Genomic DNA, 19,984 nt, shown 5'->3' with positions numbered 1-19,984 from the left:
AAAATATAAATGAAATTAATTATAAACTTGAGCTATGGAGACAAGTTTTAAAAACTATATGTTTTAGATTAAATAAAAGTAAAACTAAATATATAAAATATAATTTATGTGAATCTAAAAATAGATAAGATGTTATAGTTTGATTGGATTGATAAGAATTTTCTTTAAGAAAAAAGTTTAGATATCTTAGATCAATTACTTAATAAGATAGAAAGATCAATGAATATATTATTTATAAAGTAAAAATACGATGGTTAAAATGATAATGAGTATCAGTCTCGTGTGATTATCGGATATCTTAGAGATTAAGATAAAAAATTTATAAGATAATTATGAGACTAACAATACTTTATGGATATGATTATTGGATAATTATATATAAAAAGTTTATGTTACAAAGATAAAAATATTGAGATAGATATGTGAAGTTATTAGAAAAGATAGTAAAAGAAATATTTTTATTTTTATATAACTAGGTAGTACTTCGATAGAGGATAAGATGAGAGAAAATCATTTAAGATGATATAACCAATACTAGATATCCAGATATGATAATAAAATAAAATAAAATAATTAATATTAATGGTATAAAAAGAGTTAGAGGAAGATCTAAAAAGATCTTAATTAAATATCTAAATTTTTATGTTGAGATTTATTATTTTATCATTGTTATTATTATATAATAATTTTATTAATATAAAAAAATATATGATTAGTTTTATAATTTTTTTATTAATATCTTATAACTCAAAATTAAGAAAAAGTTATTGAATCACTTGAATCTCACATCCTCATATATCCTTTACACAAAAAAAAAAAAAAAAAAAAACTCTCTCGAGTAACTAAGTAGGTGAGACGAGATCTAACCTTGGAACATTTTTTATCCTTTATAATTTTATTTTTTATATTTTTACTAAATATTTATTTAGATTAACGATTTAATATTTTTACACAAATGTTATAACAGATACCATTGTTACACAAATGACGGAGTTGGCACAACTTTGATTCATGTCCGTCACAACATTTACCATTGTTGATTTGATAGCCTGTGCGTTCCTTGACGTATAAGTTGATGATTCATAAGTACGTCGAGAGGTGAGTAATAGGCATGCGGTACTTTGTGCATAGGAACGAACGAACAGCTTGAGATCACATACAATGGCGTAAATGGACGGGCTTGCAGCTGTCCATGGTCCCGGATTCCAATGCAACGTACGAGAACGCTTTGCAAAGGTCTTCTCCTTCAGTTTTGGCTGATCTCTCGGGTATGTACATAGCCGCCTGCTTTGCCTTCTGATTCATGGCAGGTGATGTTAAACTGTTCAGGAGGAAGGCAAGCAGGAAGGAAGGAAGGAAGCAGGAAAGAACACTTCTCTCACTACCTACCACGAGATGACACAGCTGCAGCAGAACTTTTACAGACAGCAGACAAGACGACAACTTTGCCGAGAGAATCTCTGCCAGTCACATGGCGACCACCCCTTCCTCTGTTGCTACTTGACGTGCTCCCCTTTTCTTTTCTCGGCCCAGTGTCAGAATCCACCATGTCTTTTGCAGCCTCGGCGACGGTGCCCGTTCCAAAGCTCTTTTACATCGTTGTTGATGGGGGGGGGGGGGGGGGGGGTTGGAAGCGTTCGATCACGTGAGCTCCCAATCTGTTCTTCTTCCATGCGTCTGTAGCTGGCACGCTCACTACACCATAATATACGTCTCTCTGACAACACTCTTCCTCGAGCAGCTGCCATTGTCTCACTTGCATTCCCATTCACTGCAGTCTTTCGTCTGGCATCGCACCTTTTAGTGTGAAGAGTCGTTGGGAGGAGAGTGAAGATGGGGTACTCCGGGTTGAGAAGGCTCTCGGTTGTAGTGCTCTTGTTCTTAGCTCTCGCCAATGCCGGGCCGTCGTCGGCCGCCACGCTAGCTTTCTACAATAAGTGCAGGGAGACCGTGTGGCCGGGTATCCAGCCGAGCGCCGGCAAGGCCGTTCTGGCCCGCGGCGGTTTCCAGCTTCTCCCCAGTCAGGCCTACTCCCTCCGCCTTCCCGAGGGGTGGTCCGGCCGCGTCTGGGGCCGCCAGGGCTGCTCCTTCGACCCGGCCACCGGGCGCGGCCGGTGCGCCACCGGCGACTGCGGCGGCGTTCTCTACTGTAACGGCATCGGGGGAGAGCCCCCGGCCACCCTCGCGGAGATCACGCTCGGGGAGGGGCGGCAGCAGGACTTCTACGACGTCAGCCTGGTGGACGGCTACAACCTGGGCATGTCCATGGCCCCGTTCCGGGGGAGCGGCCAGTGCGGGCGCGCCGGGTGCGTCAGCGACCTGAACGAGGTGTGCCCGGCAGGCCTGGCGGTGCGCGCCGGCAGCGACCATCGGGTGGTGGCCTGCAAGAGCGCCTGTTCCGCCTTCGGCTCCCCCCGGTACTGCTGCACCGGCAGCTTCGGCGGCCCGCAGCAGTGCAAGCCGACGGCGTACTCGAGGCTGTTCAAGGCGGCGTGCCCGCGCGCGTACTCGTACGCCTACGACGACCCCACGAGCATCCTCACCTGCACCGGCGCCAGCTACCTCATCACCTTCTGCCCTCAACGCTAAGCATTGTGTTGTCCTCCTGCAGCACTCTTCGTTACCTTCGGACTTCAAATGATGATCTCAGTAGGATACTCCGATGCATGTCATATGATCTTCCTTCTCCTTCCCACGATGTTCCGCCATGTACGTTCTTGTTATTATGAAAAGGCTTGCAGTCACTAATCTGGTGTTTTCTCTCAATAATTGTGATATTATTTGTGGGATGAGTTAGAGAATGACCATATCAACGCTTGTAAATTATAGATCCCGTTAGGAGGATATCAAAGAGAGACTAAAAATTAATCTTATATGAGTAAACTTTGATAGAATGTAGTGACAAATTAAGTTTGGTTCAAGTTTAGACTTGTGTGAATGTAAATTATAGTACTGGAGAGTCCAGATCAATCACAGGGGTCATGGAAACCCTACAAGAAATGAGCAGAGCTAATTCCCATGGCAGCAACTCCAACCAGTGATACCTACACCTCCCTCTTCCATGAACTCTCCCTCCGTCAAAAACCCTATCACAAAGTCTTGCATCTAATAATCTCTTTATGGTACCCAATTCTCGTAATCAACTCTTATCAAGACCAAAGGAAAACTAGCTTGCCAATGACCCTAAGCCTTGTAGGCATGGCATGTTCTAAGTGGATCCAGCACAAGAAGATCCATGTAAGTCTTGTGTTAGGCCTTGAGTTGGACTGTGCCTGTTAGAACAAAATAGATTTTGAATTCCTTATATTAGGCTATCATACCTTTATATAATCAAAAATTCTCATAAGATACTGTTGCACAAGAATACAGTAAATTTATATTATCTATGATGTGTTTGTCGAAATAATTATTTGTTAATCCCGATGAACCAACTAAGTTCATGACATATAATATTTTTTTTTATTATGATCTCTTATAATATAAGATGATTGAGCATTAAAAACCTAAAATCAATCTAGTTCTTATGAACCAGCTTAATTTTTCTCGTAATTTCAACATGGGATTAAACTAAAGATATCTCACTTCATCAAGAAAATATGACCTTTGTAATCGAGAAATCATAACAATTCATAAGGGAGATGTAACAAAGCCAAAAAAATTAATATCCATTTATGAAATCGTACGTTCTAACAGTTTCAAGACCAACTTCTTCCATGAACAAATCCAGTTTGCTATCTCGATGGTTCTTCGTATGCTATGGACCTACAAGTGCAGTTTGTATTGGCCAATTACATGTACTTGAAGTTGGAAATCATAAACCATGTCACGGAGCAGCTATCTATGAAAAGATACAAGAGGGAATCTCCTCTAGTTCGGGGTGTTCATCTGCCGGTATCTTCTTGGCACACATTTGGATTCCATTAGCCATGTGTCATCACAGTTCCTCGGGAATCTCCAGCTCATCTTGGATCTGCAGGCCTGTTGTGAACTAGTTTGATCCTGTTGATTAGACTTGACAAGAATCCGAGAGCAAGATCTAAAGCACCTAAACATCAAATTAACTACTGGTTGGGGCTGTTTTTGATTTGGACTTACAAGAATCCACTTATTTTCGTTGCTAAAGAACAAGTTATTGTATCTCCGGGTTCAATCCTTTCCCATGTAGCCTTAAGGGTGCAGTGTATGCATTCTTTCTAATAACTCAAGCCTTAAACATTTATTATTATCCAATCAAAAATATTTATCATGATGTTAGAGTAAATTGTAAGTTTGAATCGTATTAATTAAGATTATGCTTGTCTCATCGAATAGAGACCTTAAAAAACTTAACAAAACCTCTCCGATATTTAAGTCAACGAGTCATCTCAGAAGATTCAAAATAATATTAAATTAATTAAAAATAAATGATAATCTTCGAAAGATATCTTTAAAGGTAAAAGAAACGGTTTTAATAGTTTAAATATGAAGATTTGAAAGAAATTATCTATGATTTTACCTATTCGAGAGTAAATATGATGTTTATAAGTTATTGATTTCCTTACTAAACAAAAAATACTAATGATATTTTTATTATTATTTTATTTTGTTATCTTATAATATGCAATGTATACCCTATCAGCAATGTGAGACTAATCAAATTATAGACATATATAAATAAAAAAGGTGCTCATAAAAATATGACTTCCTAACTATGATGTGATACATACTGATGTATATACATAAGTACTGAGCTATCAAAGAACAGCCCTCTCATATGATTGCTTCATTATTGATATCATTGAATTTGTCTTCCTAACTATGATGTGATACATCCGTTGGTCAATCTCCTATGTGATTCCGCAAGCAAGTTGGAACTATATATATGCTAGAAAATATGAAGTAAACAGTATGCATCTTTTGTCTTTGCAACAAACTTCTATGTGATCTCATCAAAGAAATAACATTCATACACATAATTATGAGCTTGCTATGAAAAAATATCCATTATAATAAAGTTGGACCTCATGAATCAACCTCTCACTGATTATGAATCATTAATCAAAATACTTGAACTTAGATTTATAATAATATACTCAGCTGATTCTTATAAATCAATCATAATGTTTACTCACTGTCAAAATATTATGGATCTCGTCGGACGACAGGGCTCAGATAGATCTGCGGAGGAGAGGGTTGGCTGCCTCGACTTCCGGAACGCAGCCGTACGCGTCCCGGCCGCACGCATATGTCGTGTGGATCACCGACCAGTGGACGCCATGGCTCACGGCCGTCCCTCGTACATGGGCAAACGGCGCCCATGTGTTCCTCATTGTGGAGTCGACGGTCGCCTCCGCGTTACTGTCCTACGGATCTCGTTGGGGGTTCCCCGGTCCCCCCCGCCACCAGCTGCTAAGGATAGCAAAGGGTCACCAGCCCATGCAGACTTGGGGTCGTCGTACGTACGCGACGGCCATGCGCTCCACTGCGCCCACGCCCGTTGGGGGCAACGAAGGGCCACGCGACCCTTACGAGCGGCCGCGGTGCGATCTCTTGGTGCTGTCAATGATTACTACTCTCGGATCGATGTGATGCTCGTGAATCGACATTCGCCGCCGCTCCTACTGCTGCATCAGATACATATGTATTCCAGTCTGCAACGCCCCTCCGCTGGTATCCATTGAAAGCAACGTTAACATAGATATCTATCATATCTGCATCAAAGACGGTGTAGTTAGATTATTGGGACAAATATATCTATGTATATCTATTATATAAAAGAGATAAATTATTTTTATAAGAATAATATTTTCAAAAATTCATAGCCAAGAGTAGTTGTGAATCTCGCTTTGTTATAGAATAGTTTCATAAAATTAATTTTCAGAGAGATGGTTTTATAGGAAAAATAGGTTTAAAAAATAGAAGTGTTAATGAACTTCTCTAGCGGAGGCCAAGGTGTCAGTTCGGCTGACTTCAATTGCCGATTGTTCAGGATCGTCCCTGTCATTAAGCCTTCGTTGAGTCAAGTTGAGCTTGAGGTTAGCTCCGTACTTAATTCTTTGATCGACACGTTGTCTACTTTGTCATCCTCAGACTCCTGCACATGGGACTAGGTCGGGAGGGGAGGGGTTTCCCAACTTGGCTGCTCCAAGTATGGAGTGGAGTTTCTGTAAAAAGATTATTCCCCCCACCTGATGCTGATCAGGGAGCTTTTATACTTACGTTTAAGGGTCGATCGTACGCGATCCAACGATGATGACCAACTTCTTAGGCGATTGGAATGTACCTTTGGGTGACCGCCAATCGAGATGCACGAGACGATGTCATGCGATGTCGTTCTGAGCTTTTCGGAGCGGCCTTCAATCGTACGACGTTGTCCTGTGCGGCTTTGGACGATGCAAGAAGGGGTGGCCATCGTCCAAAGTTCGAGGTGGCACATCCGATGCGATGCTCTATCTCAGTCCTAAGGCTCCATCATTCACAAGAGCGATACTAGAATATGCCCTATCAAGAAGAAACTTTTATTATATCGAATGGTATAATTTAAAACTAATATATATTATTTGTGACACAATACACTCACCAAAGATAAAAAAATAGATTAACATATTACATGTGATAACAAAAAAAATGACTGTAATAAAACAAAGAGAATGCTGGCGATAAATTATAAACAGTGACGAGAGATAATAAGAGAGACAACAAGAAAAAAATGACGAAAGAAAAAAAAAAATAGAGGAGAGAGACTGATTGAAAGGATGATTCGATAATACGGGCTTTAAAAAAAAGCATATGACCTTTTTTTATTCCTGAAAATGTTAAAATATCCTTAAAACTAAAAGAACTAATAGTATATATATATATATATATACATATATATATATATGTATACATTTATATATATATATATATGTATATGTATATATATACATATATATACATATATATACATATACATATATATATACACATATATATACATATATATATATATATACACATATATATACATATATATATATATATATGTATATATATATGTATATATATATATATGTATATATATGTGTATATATATATATATGTATATATATATATGTATATATATATATGTGTGTATATATATATATATATACGATACTACAATAATATACCAATAAAAGACGGTTCAATTAGTGAATCGAATTGATTAAAGGTCCAATGATTAGTAAACCAAAGGAAGTAAGTGGAAATCGTGAGCCATGCTATTTTATCTGATTTTTTAATCTATGAATATGCCGGTCAAGCAAAAAGAACATATATTTATGAAGCTTATCACTTGGTCAGCATCTTGACGTACATTAGTTATGTCATTTCTGAGATCGGTGTTCCAGTCCAAGCGTACTTCCCGTTTCACAGGAGCATCAACCTCAATGACAAGTTTGCTTAGTCGGGACCGTACATTAAGAGTCAATAACAACAGTGGCGAAACGCTCGAGTAATGAGTAGCTATCTCGATGCTGGATTTCTTATTGCGAATCCAAAATAACTAATCAAAATTATGGAACAAGTAGAGTAGATACCAATGAAGGACAAAAGCTTAGGTCATCATCAAACACTTTCGTCTAATAAACTGTATAAATCCGAAGTAACTTCGACACATAATTTGAATCCGACGCATGTTTGAGAGACAAACCTTGCGGTAGTCTTTGTACGAAGTTCCCACGAATATTTTAGCTGTTAACCCATTTCCAAAGATATTACCGAAGCATAAATGAACTCTTGCAAGTGGAAGGAGTAAAATGGACGGAAGGTGGACCAGTGGGAGCAGCACCTGTCTCCAAAGCAGAGGGAACTGCTGCTGCTGCAGGTGATTATTCCCGTATAAAAGCAAGGGAGACGTGCCGGCGAAATCTAGCAAAACTTTATTTTCAATAGATGATTAGGTTCGGTGATTCCGACAACAAAATCTAACGAATGATGGCAGCGACCAGGGAGGAATAATGCGTATATACATGGTAGTACATTGCGATTGCGTAGTCCGGTTCTTCCACGGTCCATGTAGCAGAGACTGGAAGATCGAACGGTGGTGGCGTTTAGAATTGCAGCAGTGAATTGGCCGTGTCATACTTCATCTTCTCCAAGTTGGGCACCACGGCGAACCGGATCATCGGCGGCGGCCCGCAGGCGAGTGCGAGCGTGTCGTCGGAGCCGCCCAACGGGAGGTGCTCTCTTAAGATGCTCTCCGTGATGAAGCCCGTGCTGTACCTCCACTCCTCGCCCCGCTTTGCCTCGTCGATCACGTACCACACCTTGAACTGCTCCGGGCGATCCCGCGCCCAGCCGTCGAGCTCGTCCAACAGCAGTATGTCGTCCTCCGACCGGTTGGCGTACACCAGGTGCATCTCGGTGCGGTCCTCCGGGTCCCGCAGCACCGCCTGGATCACTTGGTACATCGGCGTGATGCCGGTCCCGCCGGCGATCATCGCGAGCCGCCTCGCGAACCTTGGCTTGCCGTTGACCACGAAGTTGCCGCGGCCGGTGTACTCGATGTGGCCGAGCGGGCCCTTGATGTCCAGGGTGGAGCCGATGGGCAGGGACTCTAGGTGCTGGGACATGAGGCCGCCGTTGGGGAACTTGGGATTCTCGCCCTTGAAGTAGACCTTGATGAGGAGCTCCAAGAAGCCGACCTCGTCGACGGGGCTCGTGGGCGTGTAGGCGCGCATGCACAGCTTGCCGTCGATGGTGGCGCAGAGGAAGATGTGCTTCCCGACGGGGAGGCCCAGCACATGGTCCGCCGAGGGGAACGCGAAGCGGAAGAGGCGAACGTCGTGTGATACGATCGTTTTGGACACGAGCTTGCACTGCACCTTCTCACGGGGGTTCACGAGAGCCGATGGCCGTGACACCTCGCGGATGGTGGAGAGGTGGGAGAGGTCGGACGCACCATGAACGGAGGTGTCGGAGATGTAGCCCGAAGGGATGAGCTCGCCGATGCGGTAGGTGTCGAGGAGGGCCTTGGCCTTGTCCGAGTGGATGGCGTCGAACTCTTCGGTGCAGTCGCCGCCGGCGTTGATGAGGATGCTGTCTGCGCCGCCGGGATGGTCCTTGATGAAGCCGGTGCAGTCGTAGACGTGGCCGTGGACCACGATCCAGGCGGACTCGCGCGACGCGTGCTTGCGCACCTCCGACATGGTAAACTGCTTGGTGGCGGTGTTCATGAAGGGGGTGGAGGTGCTCTTCTTCAGGGTCGGGGCCTCCGACGTCTCGAGGTGCTTCTGCCGCGCCATCCATCCCCCGGACTGGTTCCCGGGCTGCGTCGGGTGCTCGAACATGAGGCCAATCTCGCCCTTGTGGGGGCGGCACACGTTCACCTTCACCTTGAACCAGCAGTTGTTCATCATCCCCTGCATCACCGCCAGTTCTTAGCTCATAATGTTCCCCTGTTTTTTATCTCAGATGAATCTTTCTCCAAACACAAAGTAATGCAGTAACTTACCATGACGTTCCAAATGAGCTTCTCAGGTTGGGTGTTGAGGGATTCATCCCAAGCTCGAACAGCTACTTCCTTGGTGCTCAGCAGATCCAAGACCTCCACTTCCAGGGACCAGAAACACCAGCACCAGTGCTTGCCGTACTTGTTGGGCTTCTCCGGGTGGTCGAGGGCGCACACCAGCCACGTCTCGCCGCCGTCGAGTGTCACCTCGACACGTGTCACCTTCCTTCCGCCACCTGTTTGACGGAAACGAGTTCGCATCACTGTGTTCATACAATTCCTCTGCACCATTACAATATATTATTCTCTGTTTGGACGCCAACTTAGATCCAAATCGCTGAAACAATTGGTCCTAAGATGAAGTTTCGCTTCTCGCCCAACTATTGGGCAGGTTTGGACCATCTCGTCCACTGCCAGCTATACTCATCACATCTCATAAAGGAGATGCAAACAAACGAGACAAAGAATCGAACACATGAATCAATTAAAAATCTAAAACAAAATCGAGAACTGGAATCCATCTGGATCCGTCCGCATAACTCACCGGAGTAAGCGTAGCCCCTCATGGTGTACGGCCTCTGAGTCGTGAACGCGTTGATGGGAAGAATCTCATCATGACCCGGAGTCGTGATCACCGAGTTGATGTTCAACTCGTTGATGATGTATTCCGGCTTGTACCACCAAGCTGTACACATACACCGGTCTTTGATCAGTCCCATTGTCGAACCCTTTATTCGGAAGCAAATGCGTCGTTTGAAAGCTAGTGAAAATCCAATACCTTCGGCGTTGGCGAGCTCAGCGTCGACGTGGGACGGGAGAACACGATTGTCTTTGTAGTGGTAGTGGCTGTCGGACTCCTGCGGAGTGACGATGATGCGTTTGAGCCACTTGACCATGCGGCCGCCGATGAAGCCTGGGATGATGACGCGGACAGGGAAGCCATGGTCCGGCGTCAGCATCTCGCCGTTCTGCATGTAGGCGAGCATGACGTCCCTGGACGGGTCCATTGCCACCTCGCGCCGGAGGCTCGTGCCGTACTTGGAGCCGCCGCCACCGGGGAGGTCCTCCGCGCCCTCAAAGCACACGAAGAGGGCGCCGTCCTTGCGGCCCATGACGCCGCAGCGGCGGAGCACGTCCCGGAGCCGGGCGCCACGCCACACCGTGGTGGAGATGGCCGCGGGGCCCCAGTTGAACCCGATGCTCTGCTGCACCATGTTCTGCTCCTTGCGACGGTTCCCGGCGCACACCAAGGTGACCGGGATCTCGACCGGGGGGAAGTCCCGGACCAAATCATCCATGGTGAACCGCACCGGGCGCTTCACCAGGCCGGTGATCTCCACCGTCCAGGTGCGCCAGTCGGCCTTGGGCACGGCCCCGTGGTTGCGGACGTAGTGGAGTGGCACCGGGGTGATGAACCCGTGGTGCATAAGCCGGGCCAGCGGTGGCTCGCAGTTGAAGGGGTGCTTCCCGGTGAGCCGGATCAGGGACGGGTTCCGCTCGATCCAGCCGTCGGCGGTTCCCTCGTCCCTCGGGTCGCGCACCGACGGCTCCACCTCCAGGTGGCTGCCGCCGTACAGCTTCTTCCAGTCGACCGCCACCTCCTCCTCGTCCTCGTCGTCATCGTCGCGGCAGAGGGGCACGAGGGGAGGGAAGCTGCAGCCGCGCACAGGGGAGTCGGAGCGGTGGTGTGTGCCGAACGTCTTACCGACCACCGGGCTGACCAGCGCATTGCCCGGCTCAAGGCGGCCGAACTGTCGGTTATCGACAGACGCCGCCATGACTGGTGAAAGAATGGTCTTCTCGAACTACTCGGAAAGCTCTAAGAAAGAGAGGTTAAACGAGATTCCAACTTGTTGGTTGGGTGAGCCTGGAAGTAGCATGGAGATAGCCTATATATAGAGTCGTGGGGAAGAAGGTTGAGAGACAGAACGAAAAAGTGATCTTGTGGTGGTCCGAAGAGCACGGGGCCCTATGTATAGTATCCTTGGCGTAATGGTGGTGTGAAGCTGTATGGTTGGCGTATTCGAATCTTGCTCAGTTTTTGCTAGTGTATCGACTTCTCACTGTATACAACGTTATACTTGTCAGGACGATGGATGGGAAATGAAAATAAACTATGAATAATTGAAACCAAAACTAAATCCGATTTGTGAGAGAATGGAAATATTCAGAAGAAATGAGATTCCCATAAAATTATGTATGAAATCTACATATAAACATGCACTTTACCATAACTATATACATTTCAATCTCATCACCACCTCTTATTATTTCTCCTACAAATAAATTTAGTACGAGGCTGAAACTAAATGGAGTGAGCTTGCGTCTCTGATGAAGCTCACGCTCTGATCGACTGATGTCAAGATCCGATAGAAGTCACAGATGTTTGTGGCGCTTCAGAGTTCCTCGATCCACCATCATCTCCATCGTTAAAATCTGGTGGCTCTGCCGGGGCTTGGAGAGGAGACGTTTCTCACACCCATCATAAATTTGTGGTGTAGGAAAGAAGAACAAGTAGAAGAGGAAGAGATATCGCAATCATTCGAGCTCATGGGATGCCATTAGATTCCACAATAGTCCAAACAACGATCCCCGTCGCGGCCATTTCCGTCTCCTCTGCATTACCTGCGTGAGGATTACTGCGATGTGAGATTTCACCAACCATAGAAAAGCCACCTCCGGTTGGCTACTGGATTTATTTCATGACTTTTCTCATGCATAGACGATCCAGTTTTCCTTTGGCTACAACGTCGCTGTTTCCGTGCTGGGAAAAATTAGCATGGAAACACTACGTACATGCACCCACTCATGCATGTCATGTACTATACGTGCAAGAGAAAAAATAATTCATGTTGACGTGACCCGATTTCCTACGTTTCATAGCTCTTGTAGAAGTATATTTTGACATTTCATTTGATTTGTGCCTCGTAGAGGAGAATCGTCTCTTTTCAACCTTTGATCTTTTTCGTTTTTGACCTTCGGATCGACACCACTTCATCAACTCTATTGCTTGAACACATTGGTTTTAGTTAAGCTTACTGCACTGACCGACAATGGATAAACCATGGGTTTTCCGACATTAGAATTATTTCAATGTTTCGGGACACAACATAGATATTTTGCATTTGGAGTTGTTGATCTCAAATTTTTTAATGGCATAAAAGAGGGACACCAGAGAAGCATATGTGGACAGACTTCAACTTAGTAGAAATGCATGTGTTTGGGAAATTTGGGAGCATATTATTTTTGTATGGATTTTGTAATCGAATCTAAAGATAAAATCAATATTACATGGCTTGCTTATTGAATTGACTCAAACTTTTACCATCCAAATCATCATCTCCTGGGATATGTAGAACATTTGCAGCTGGCTTATAATTCTTTTTCTTTTTTTTTTTCTGAAACAAGAGGCTGACTTAATTTCTACAACGATAAATATCTTGATATTTCCACCAATGGCTTCAAGTTTCCACTGCGCTGTTCTGTTCTTTGGCTTGTTCCCACTGTGGATTTAGATTGGATGCTGGAGATTTCTCAAGGTCACAAATGGCAAGTGGTGAAGATGATTTGATGGGACATGCATCGCGCGTTGAAGATTGAGATATTGCAGCCTACAGATAAAATATCAATGTCAGCTTGGTGAGGGGAGGAGATCGAGATAAGCCCACAGGTCGAACGTAATGCAATTTTCCTTCGTACTTGGGGCCCTCTAAAAGCGCAGCAGAATCCAACAGTCAAAAGCAAATTCATTTTCTCATAAGCTTAGCTGCATTAACTTAATCAGACCAGACATTTTTTCCTTGCACGATGGGAGTCTCTTTGTGGCCCATATGAAAGAATATCTGCAAATGTATACTTACCACTTTATGATTGATTAGCTTCAGCTTTATGTTGGACATGCATCATTTAGGGGATGTTTGCATCTTTCACTTTTGAGGATGTCTTCTGGACCGGTTGCTCTGCAGTGTAAAGGTTCATTTCCATGGCCTTTTGTTAATGAAATTCCATGCCAACCACCACCCACTTTGAATGGCTAATGGAGGAGGAGCTCACAAATCCCATGACAACCGTGAGTCATTTGAGCTTTGATGCTTTGACAAGCCTCCCTCTCCGGCCTCTCTCGGTCAAAAGTTCTGAGCCTGTAAGGTTGGCGAGAACCTTCCAAACCATGGGTTCTCTGAATCCACTCTTTTACAATACTCTACTCATGTTTGGTTCCCTGCAACTGAGCTGTTTACTGCTCCATTTGCGGCATTTAATCCTTTGATGTGATATCCACAAATACAACTTGACCACTACCTCTTGTAAACTATACGTGATTTCACTAGCAGATAAATAAAGAGACAACCAAATCACATAATAGATACTGTGTAATGTACCTTTAAATCAAAGGGGTTAATCTTACCATCCGATCTTAAGAATGATCCTACTATTAAAGCTGCAACCAAAGCATCAAGATTAAATTGCAACCAATAGTGGACACCGAGACAGCTGGATCTTTTCTAGCATGCATTTCTAATCGCCCTCGACAGCATATGCAGTCATGCATGCATGTTCACGGTCAAGTGTGTCGCGGTGTTTCTTTAACACGAGCTTTCCACCATTAGGCAGACTAAACAACGAGGAAAAGGAGACGCAGCTGCTTCTGAGTCAAAGACTGTGAAGCGGCTCACCGTTCTCCAAGCGCTTCGGTGACCCCAACGCTCCGCCGAAGGGCCAGACCCCAACCCTGCGCCGAAGGGTCAACACGACGCTGGCTCCCTTTTCAGTCACCCATCGGCCGAGTTGCCCCCTCTCCCTCCTCGCCCGCCGTTGTTTGTTTCTGTGCCCATTGTGTCGCCCAGAACAAGGGGTGGTACCGGAGGGGCCATGTCCCTGTGCGTCTTCTCCTGGCTCGGCCGGTCGTCGTCTGATGGGTGGGGCCCGGGGATCTGGATCACCGGTTCCGCTGGGTTTAGCTTAGATTTGGGGTTCGTATCTCGAGGACGAGAGTCTTCGGTCTTCATGTGCCATGAACTCCACCACTGGTTACCTTGTCTTATCCTTCTTCCCTCGTATGTGGTGTGGCCTTGCTGTGTTCTTGGCGAGGAAATGGAGTCAGGACAAGAACACTTGTGCACCGTCAAAAAATTATCTCTAATATACATGTAAAATTTATACAATGATGTTCTAAATCTTCAAATAAAAAGAAAAATTAATGAGTTAATAATTACATCATTAGCCGATGTTCAGCCACCATCCACTTCTGTCTCTCTCTTAATTATCCATCGGCCACTTCTGGCGAGAGTGCAATGACCACAACGTGAGTTGCCGCCCGGAAGCTTCGTCGTCGCCGTGGTCATGCATGATTTCGACATCTCGTGCAGGTGATAACCAAGGGAGGAAGTGAAACGAATTCCAAGTACGTTATCAGCAGAGGTTTTAAGATCCCGTGGAGGTGACAACCTAGGGAGGAAGTGAGCGACACCATTAAGCAAATCTATCTATGATGCCCAACGACGAAATCCAACGTGCATTAAAGCGAGAGTGGTTAGAATTCCAAAGTAACTCACTCCAAATCACACGCACTAGTAAAAATATAGGTGTTTTAGGGACATCACTAATCAAATCTATAATGTTCCAAAATCAAACAACTGCAACATAATTTAGTCTGAACACATTTTAGAAAGCATAACAAGATGTCAAGTGGCGACTCCATTAATGATAGTAGATTCAAATACAGTGATAATGAAAATTCATAGAAATAATATTCACATATGCAGAAGTAGGGTTGTGTAAATTGATTATCCCATACCTCACATTTTGGTGGATCGATGGGCCCTTATATGTACCCCTTTGGATTAGTTATTAGGTCATGTGATGATCCAAAAACTATCTTCACTCTCCAAATTAAACCTAAAAGAAAATTTCATAGCTTATTTCTAGACTTTTTATTTCTCCTATCTTCGAGAAATTAGAAAGTGTGAACATGTTGATTTGGAGGTCCATGAGATACATATAAGATATAATTCATGTACGAATATTATAAGTTGGATTAAAGTAACTACTAATTAGTATTAAAATGATTATTGAAAAATAAAAATACGTGTTATATTTGGATTCCGTCTAAGGAGTATGTCCTAATACTATAATACTTTATCACCCCCAAAAAAGAAAAAATAATAAAAAAAGAATTGCTAGTTGGAAGTCATGAAATCGTTTTATTTTAAGCTGTTAAATTATAAATCAATTTGATACTGATTTTGGGTATTTGAATACTTGATGGATGATTCGAGGATGAGAAGAGGAAATTTGTCGATGCCCTACTTCTTGTGATTTCTTACAATTCATTCATTTCTTATGAGTTAATTAATTATTCGGATATTATAGATTCTAGACTTCTAGCAATTTTAGGCCCAAATCTCATCGGGCCATCTATTGACGTTGCTAGGGCTCATTTACACCTTTTACGGCTCAAAGATTTTGGGCCGTCAATTGACACGTGGACGGCCCGTTGCCACGCCGAGGGAAATTATCTTCTTGCGTCGAATCGCATAAATTTCCCGCCCATTCCCATCTCTTGCCCCATTCCTCCTACCCGGCCGCTCCCTTCGTCACCACTCCTCCCCCCGCTGGTTTCGATCGGGCACCGCTAATGGAGCCCGACGCCTCCGCTCTCCTTCTTGATGCCCTGCAGAGCTGCGACTACCGAGGCCTCTATGATCGGTTCGCTTCCTTCCTCCTCCCGTTCGGCGATTTCGTTCCTCTTCATTCCCACAACCTTAACCCACCCGCGACCAAGAAGGGCGCCACCACCACCACTTCGTCTTCCGTCTCCGCCACCGCCGCTCCCAAGAAGAGAGGCCCTCCGAAGAAGAAGAAGAAGCTGGAACCAGATCCCGCGGCGCTCCGCCCCCTTGCGAAGCAATTTCTACCCTTCCTTTGCCGCGCCCTGAAACACCTCCCCGCACTCCTCCGCAAGAGCCCCAAATCGACCAATGCCGACGTGGACGACCGGCGCATCGTGGAGCTTCTTGCGGTGTACCGGCTTTTGCTTGATTGCTTGGCGTGCATTAGCCCTTGCCTCGCTGGTAAGCCGTACTCGGTTCACCTCCAGAGGGGCCGGCTTGTGGTCTGCTTGGAAGCCTGTGGGAGGTACGCGGAGGCTGAAGAGGAGGCTTTGGCACTCCTCGAGAGCCTCGGGGCAATACTGGTCGAGGCTGCTTCTATGCCCAAGTCGCGCAAGATGAAGATTGCTGGTGGTGGTTGCTTCTTACCTGATCCAGAACAAGTTGGTGCTGATGATCCGGAAATCACCATGCTGGTTATCGAGGTCATTACCGTCCTCAGTGGCTGTGCGTACAAGAGTAAGATCACGAAGGAAGTTGCTTATGACAGAATTTTGACTCTGGCTGATCAGGTTCAGCCATGGCTTCGGTATGTCTTTCAGATTATTACATACTGTTTAGTTTTCTTTCCAAAATTGTGGATCAAGCAAAAGAAGAAAAAAGCATTACATCGCAGGTTCTTAAATCCAGAAGCACTTCAGAAGTACCAGGTTTTGCTTGTAAATACCTTGTACAAGTGTTCACTTTTCTTAGTCGAAGAATACACAGATTTTGAAAAAGAGCTGGTGCAACGTTTTTGCCTCAGAGTGTTGAGGGAGTGTATAATATCTCGTTCAGTAGATCGCTTTGCAAGTGTATGTACTAGGATAACAGTCTGGTTATATTCTCTTAGTTTAAACATGCTTGTCTAAATGGATGCTGACTATTGGATTTCCAATTAGCAGATGGTGAGAAAGATCACTTCATCTATCAACTTGCAGTGGGCTGGTGGGAGCTTCCTTTTGCTTGGCATTCTAAATTTAACTCTGGAGTCTATTGTGTGTAGCTGCAAGGTGATATGTGTTTCTCCCGTTAATTCTTTTATCAATAATTTCCAGTATAATAAATGCTATAAGTTTGGAGTTCTCATGAAAATTCTATGTTTTTGCAACCAAAGATACTTGGAAACTTACCTTTGACTCATGTTAATACACATTGTTTTTGGATTGATTTGTGTAAATCTCATGTAAATCTAAGTTCTCATTAAATAATGAGATTTGATTTTTTATGTACCTATTATGCAATTCTAAATATTCCTGCTGCTTCATATCATTATTACTATCTGTGTCATGTATGAACTTTGGACATTGATTTGTGTAAACAAAGGATTTACAGAAAATCTTTAAAATGGTTGTAAAATAGTGGTGGGGAACTAGTTTGAATATAATAGGAAGATGGATTATTTAAAGTGTATACCAGTAGGAGTAGGTGAGGAGACTTAGTTGAACTTCTAGTTTCTTACCTTGATTAAGATCATGGTTCAAAATTTCGGTCACTGAGGCCAAACTGATACAGATTTGGTATGTATCAGCGTACCAACACATGGTACACTGATATACCAGTCACCATCAAGAAGGGGAGGGGAGGTTGAGGGTAAAAAGAAGAGGAACAAGAGATGAAGAAGACGAGGGGGGAAGGAGGAAAGGAGTCAAAGTAAGAGGAGGATGAGGGCGAGAAGAACTAGAGAAGACTAATAAGAAGAAGAGGAGGAGGAGGAGCAAGCTAGGAGGAGAAGAACTACTAAGTGAGCGTCAGCAGCATGAGCAGGGGGTGGCAGCACGAGGCAAAAGCCCTTCTCAGTCTCCTGCCCAACAGACAAAGAGATAGAGGGGAATATTTAATGCCTAAATTTTAAAAATAATATCAAATTGGGCCTATTGCTTGTTTCAGGCATGTTAGGGATTCCAATCTGTCATTAGTTCTTTCTAAATTCTAACTTTAAAATTTAGCAAATAGAGAATCAAACTCGAGAAACCTTACCTGGTTTTTTCTTTAATGAAACTGCATCCGAAGTCCAAATTCAAAATTTTTTCATAGTTTCGGTTAGTTGAAGCTTTGTTATTTAGTTTTATTATTGTACTATTTTCTCTTAATCAGATAGCAACTTAATTTTATATCTATATGTTTCCCTCTCCTAATATCTCATCAAAATGAGACCATATCGATGCAGATCTAACATAGATGTACATCCTTCGAAGTTGGATTTGCTGGGATCCAGTTAAAATTTACATGAATCAGCCAAGATCCATTCAAGTCCGACCAATATTTACTTGGATTTTTTTTCCCAAGATTCATGTAGATCCCATCTAGATCCCCATAGATTTAGTCAAAATTCACATAGATATAAGCTAGATAGGTATGAATCTGGTCTCTATTTGCATCAATATAGGCAACATTTGTACAACTCAGCCTTGATTTGGTTGATGTAGTTTAGACCCATGCAGATTCAGCCTAAATACACATGCATCTTACTTAGCTCTGTTTAAATTTAGTATCTATCCGAGTGAATTCAGTCTAAATTTCCTTGGGCCCAACCTAGATCCTTATAGAGTAGGCATACATTTGCATGAATTTAGCCTACACCTGTGCTTCTTGTCTAGATTTGTGTAGATCTAATCAGGTGTCAACCATTTTACAAATCAAATCTAATTTTTATAGTCTTGCACCGAATAAGTTTTTGGTTTTTTAGACAAATTTTATCAGAATAATAAATGTTGATTAAGTGCAGACTACCATTGTCGTTGACAAGAGCATCCATTGTGACTACAATAATTAGATTGGAGAAATACTTAGGATAAAGCATCATTTGGCTAGTAGAGCAAAATTGGATGCCCAAAGTCCTAAATCTGCAGAAGAAACCTAGAGGGAGGACCTTGACAGATGGACATCTACATCATCCATCCATGATGAATACGAGAATCAGGGGGACAATGTTACTTATGGTTGGAAAAAACAAGGAGAAAGGAAGGTAATTGATTACCTCATGGAGACGAGAGAATGCTTACAAGATATTGAGTCAGATAAAAGTTCTTTCTGGTTGCAATCTTCCTACCAACATGAATCCCTTGAGCAACAATATCATAACAATTGATCATTTTGCCATACTTGCCACAACTGTACCTATCCCAACTATTACATTGATGACACCGAGGTCATGACTGTTACTATTTTACTTCATCAATACACACCAAACATCAGCACCAGCGAGTCATGTCAGCAATTTCGCCAGTAGGTTCGTTAAAATTATAATATTCATCTACAACTGAGTAAATTGAAGATTTGAACTACATCTCATTGAAATCACATCAATAATCTTGGTGGTAGTAGTAGGCTATTTAGTGAGGTATGAAATTTAATTTTTGATTAGATGTCTATAATACATGCATCATTTGTTAATTTACTTATCATTTTTTCAGCATATATTGTGTGCCATTGATGGTAAAATCATATTCTTATTCATTATTAACTCCAAATTCAACAGTATTGACCCATATTGTTACACTATAGGTTCCAGTACTGTCTCGGTCCATCTGATTACCCATATCAATATGTGACCTAGATTTTACTCCTTGGTCTCACTAATATTTCTATAATCAGCATTAAAATAAGAGTAATTTAAAGATATAGGAAAATGGTCGAAATAGAGCACTTGTGGAATTTGAGATAA

General features: G+C 43.3%; 3 protein-coding genes and 1 long non-coding RNA gene across 4 annotated transcripts in view; 2 read left to right on the top strand and 2 right to left on the bottom strand.

Moving 5' to 3' along the window:
- Nucleotides 1-1,689: 1,689 nt before the first annotated feature.
- Nucleotides 1,690-2,748, top strand: LOC135648391 (thaumatin-like protein). Its single transcript, XM_065166048.1, has one exon. The coding sequence runs from the start codon at nt 1,834-1,836 to the stop codon at nt 2,587-2,589; it is 756 nt and encodes a 251-aa protein (XP_065022120.1). The 5' UTR covers nt 1,690-1,833; the 3' UTR covers nt 2,590-2,748.
- Nucleotides 2,749-3,639: 891 nt separating this feature from the next.
- Nucleotides 3,640-5,542, bottom strand: LOC135648767 (uncharacterized). Its single transcript, XR_010501059.1, has 2 exons — nt 5,112-5,542; nt 3,640-3,988 (listed from the first exon to the last, which is right to left on the bottom strand). It is a non-coding gene; the product is annotated as an uncharacterized LOC135648767 (long non-coding RNA).
- A 2,315-nt stretch (nt 5,543-7,857) lies between these two features.
- Nucleotides 7,858-11,323, bottom strand: LOC135649557 (nitrate reductase [NADH] 1-like). Its single transcript, XM_065168033.1, has 4 exons — nt 10,230-11,323; nt 9,996-10,136; nt 9,455-9,687; nt 7,858-9,362 (listed from the first exon to the last, which is right to left on the bottom strand). The coding sequence occupies exons 1-4, from the start codon at nt 11,227-11,229 to the stop codon at nt 8,052-8,054; spliced, it is 2,685 nt and encodes an 894-aa protein (XP_065024105.1). The 5' UTR covers nt 11,230-11,323; the 3' UTR covers nt 7,858-8,051.
- A 4,713-nt stretch (nt 11,324-16,036) lies between these two features.
- Nucleotides 16,037-19,984, top strand: part of LOC135649154 (separase-like) — a 32,707-nt gene continuing 28,759 nt past the window's right edge. The window contains exons 1-3 of the mRNA XM_065167271.1: nt 16,037-16,867; nt 16,955-17,132; nt 17,223-17,330. Coding sequence (XP_065023343.1) covers nt 16,086-16,867; nt 16,955-17,132; nt 17,223-17,330 — 1,068 coding nt within the window. The 5' untranslated portion in view covers nt 16,037-16,085. The remainder of the gene's footprint in view (nt 16,868-16,954; nt 17,133-17,222; nt 17,331-19,984) is intronic.

The sequence above is a fragment of the Musa acuminata genome, chromosome BXJ3-9, assembly GCF_036884655.1.
Source record: "Musa acuminata AAA Group cultivar baxijiao chromosome BXJ3-9, Cavendish_Baxijiao_AAA, whole genome shotgun sequence".
Classification (NCBI taxonomy): domain Eukaryota; kingdom Viridiplantae; phylum Streptophyta; class Magnoliopsida; order Zingiberales; family Musaceae; genus Musa; species Musa acuminata.
Note: the sequence above shows the minus strand (reverse complement) of the source record. Positions and strands in the feature narration are given on the sequence as shown.

Coding starts and splice junctions, on each gene's coding strand:
- LOC135648391 (XM_065166048.1), top strand. CDS start 1,834: ATGGGGTACTCCGGGTTGAGAAGGCTCTCGGTTGTAGTGCTCTTGTTC.
- LOC135649557 (XM_065168033.1), bottom strand. CDS start 11,229: ATGGCGGCGTCTGTCGATAACCGACAGTTCGGCCGCCTTGAGCCGGGC. Junction 10,137..10,229: donor TGAGCTCGCCAACGCCGAAG/GTATTGGATTTT, acceptor GTATGTGTACAG/CTTGGTGGTACAAGCCGGAA. Junction 9,688..9,995: donor GAGGGGCTACGCTTACTCCG/GTGAGTTATGCG, acceptor TCCGTCAAACAG/GTGGCGGAAGGAAGGTGACA.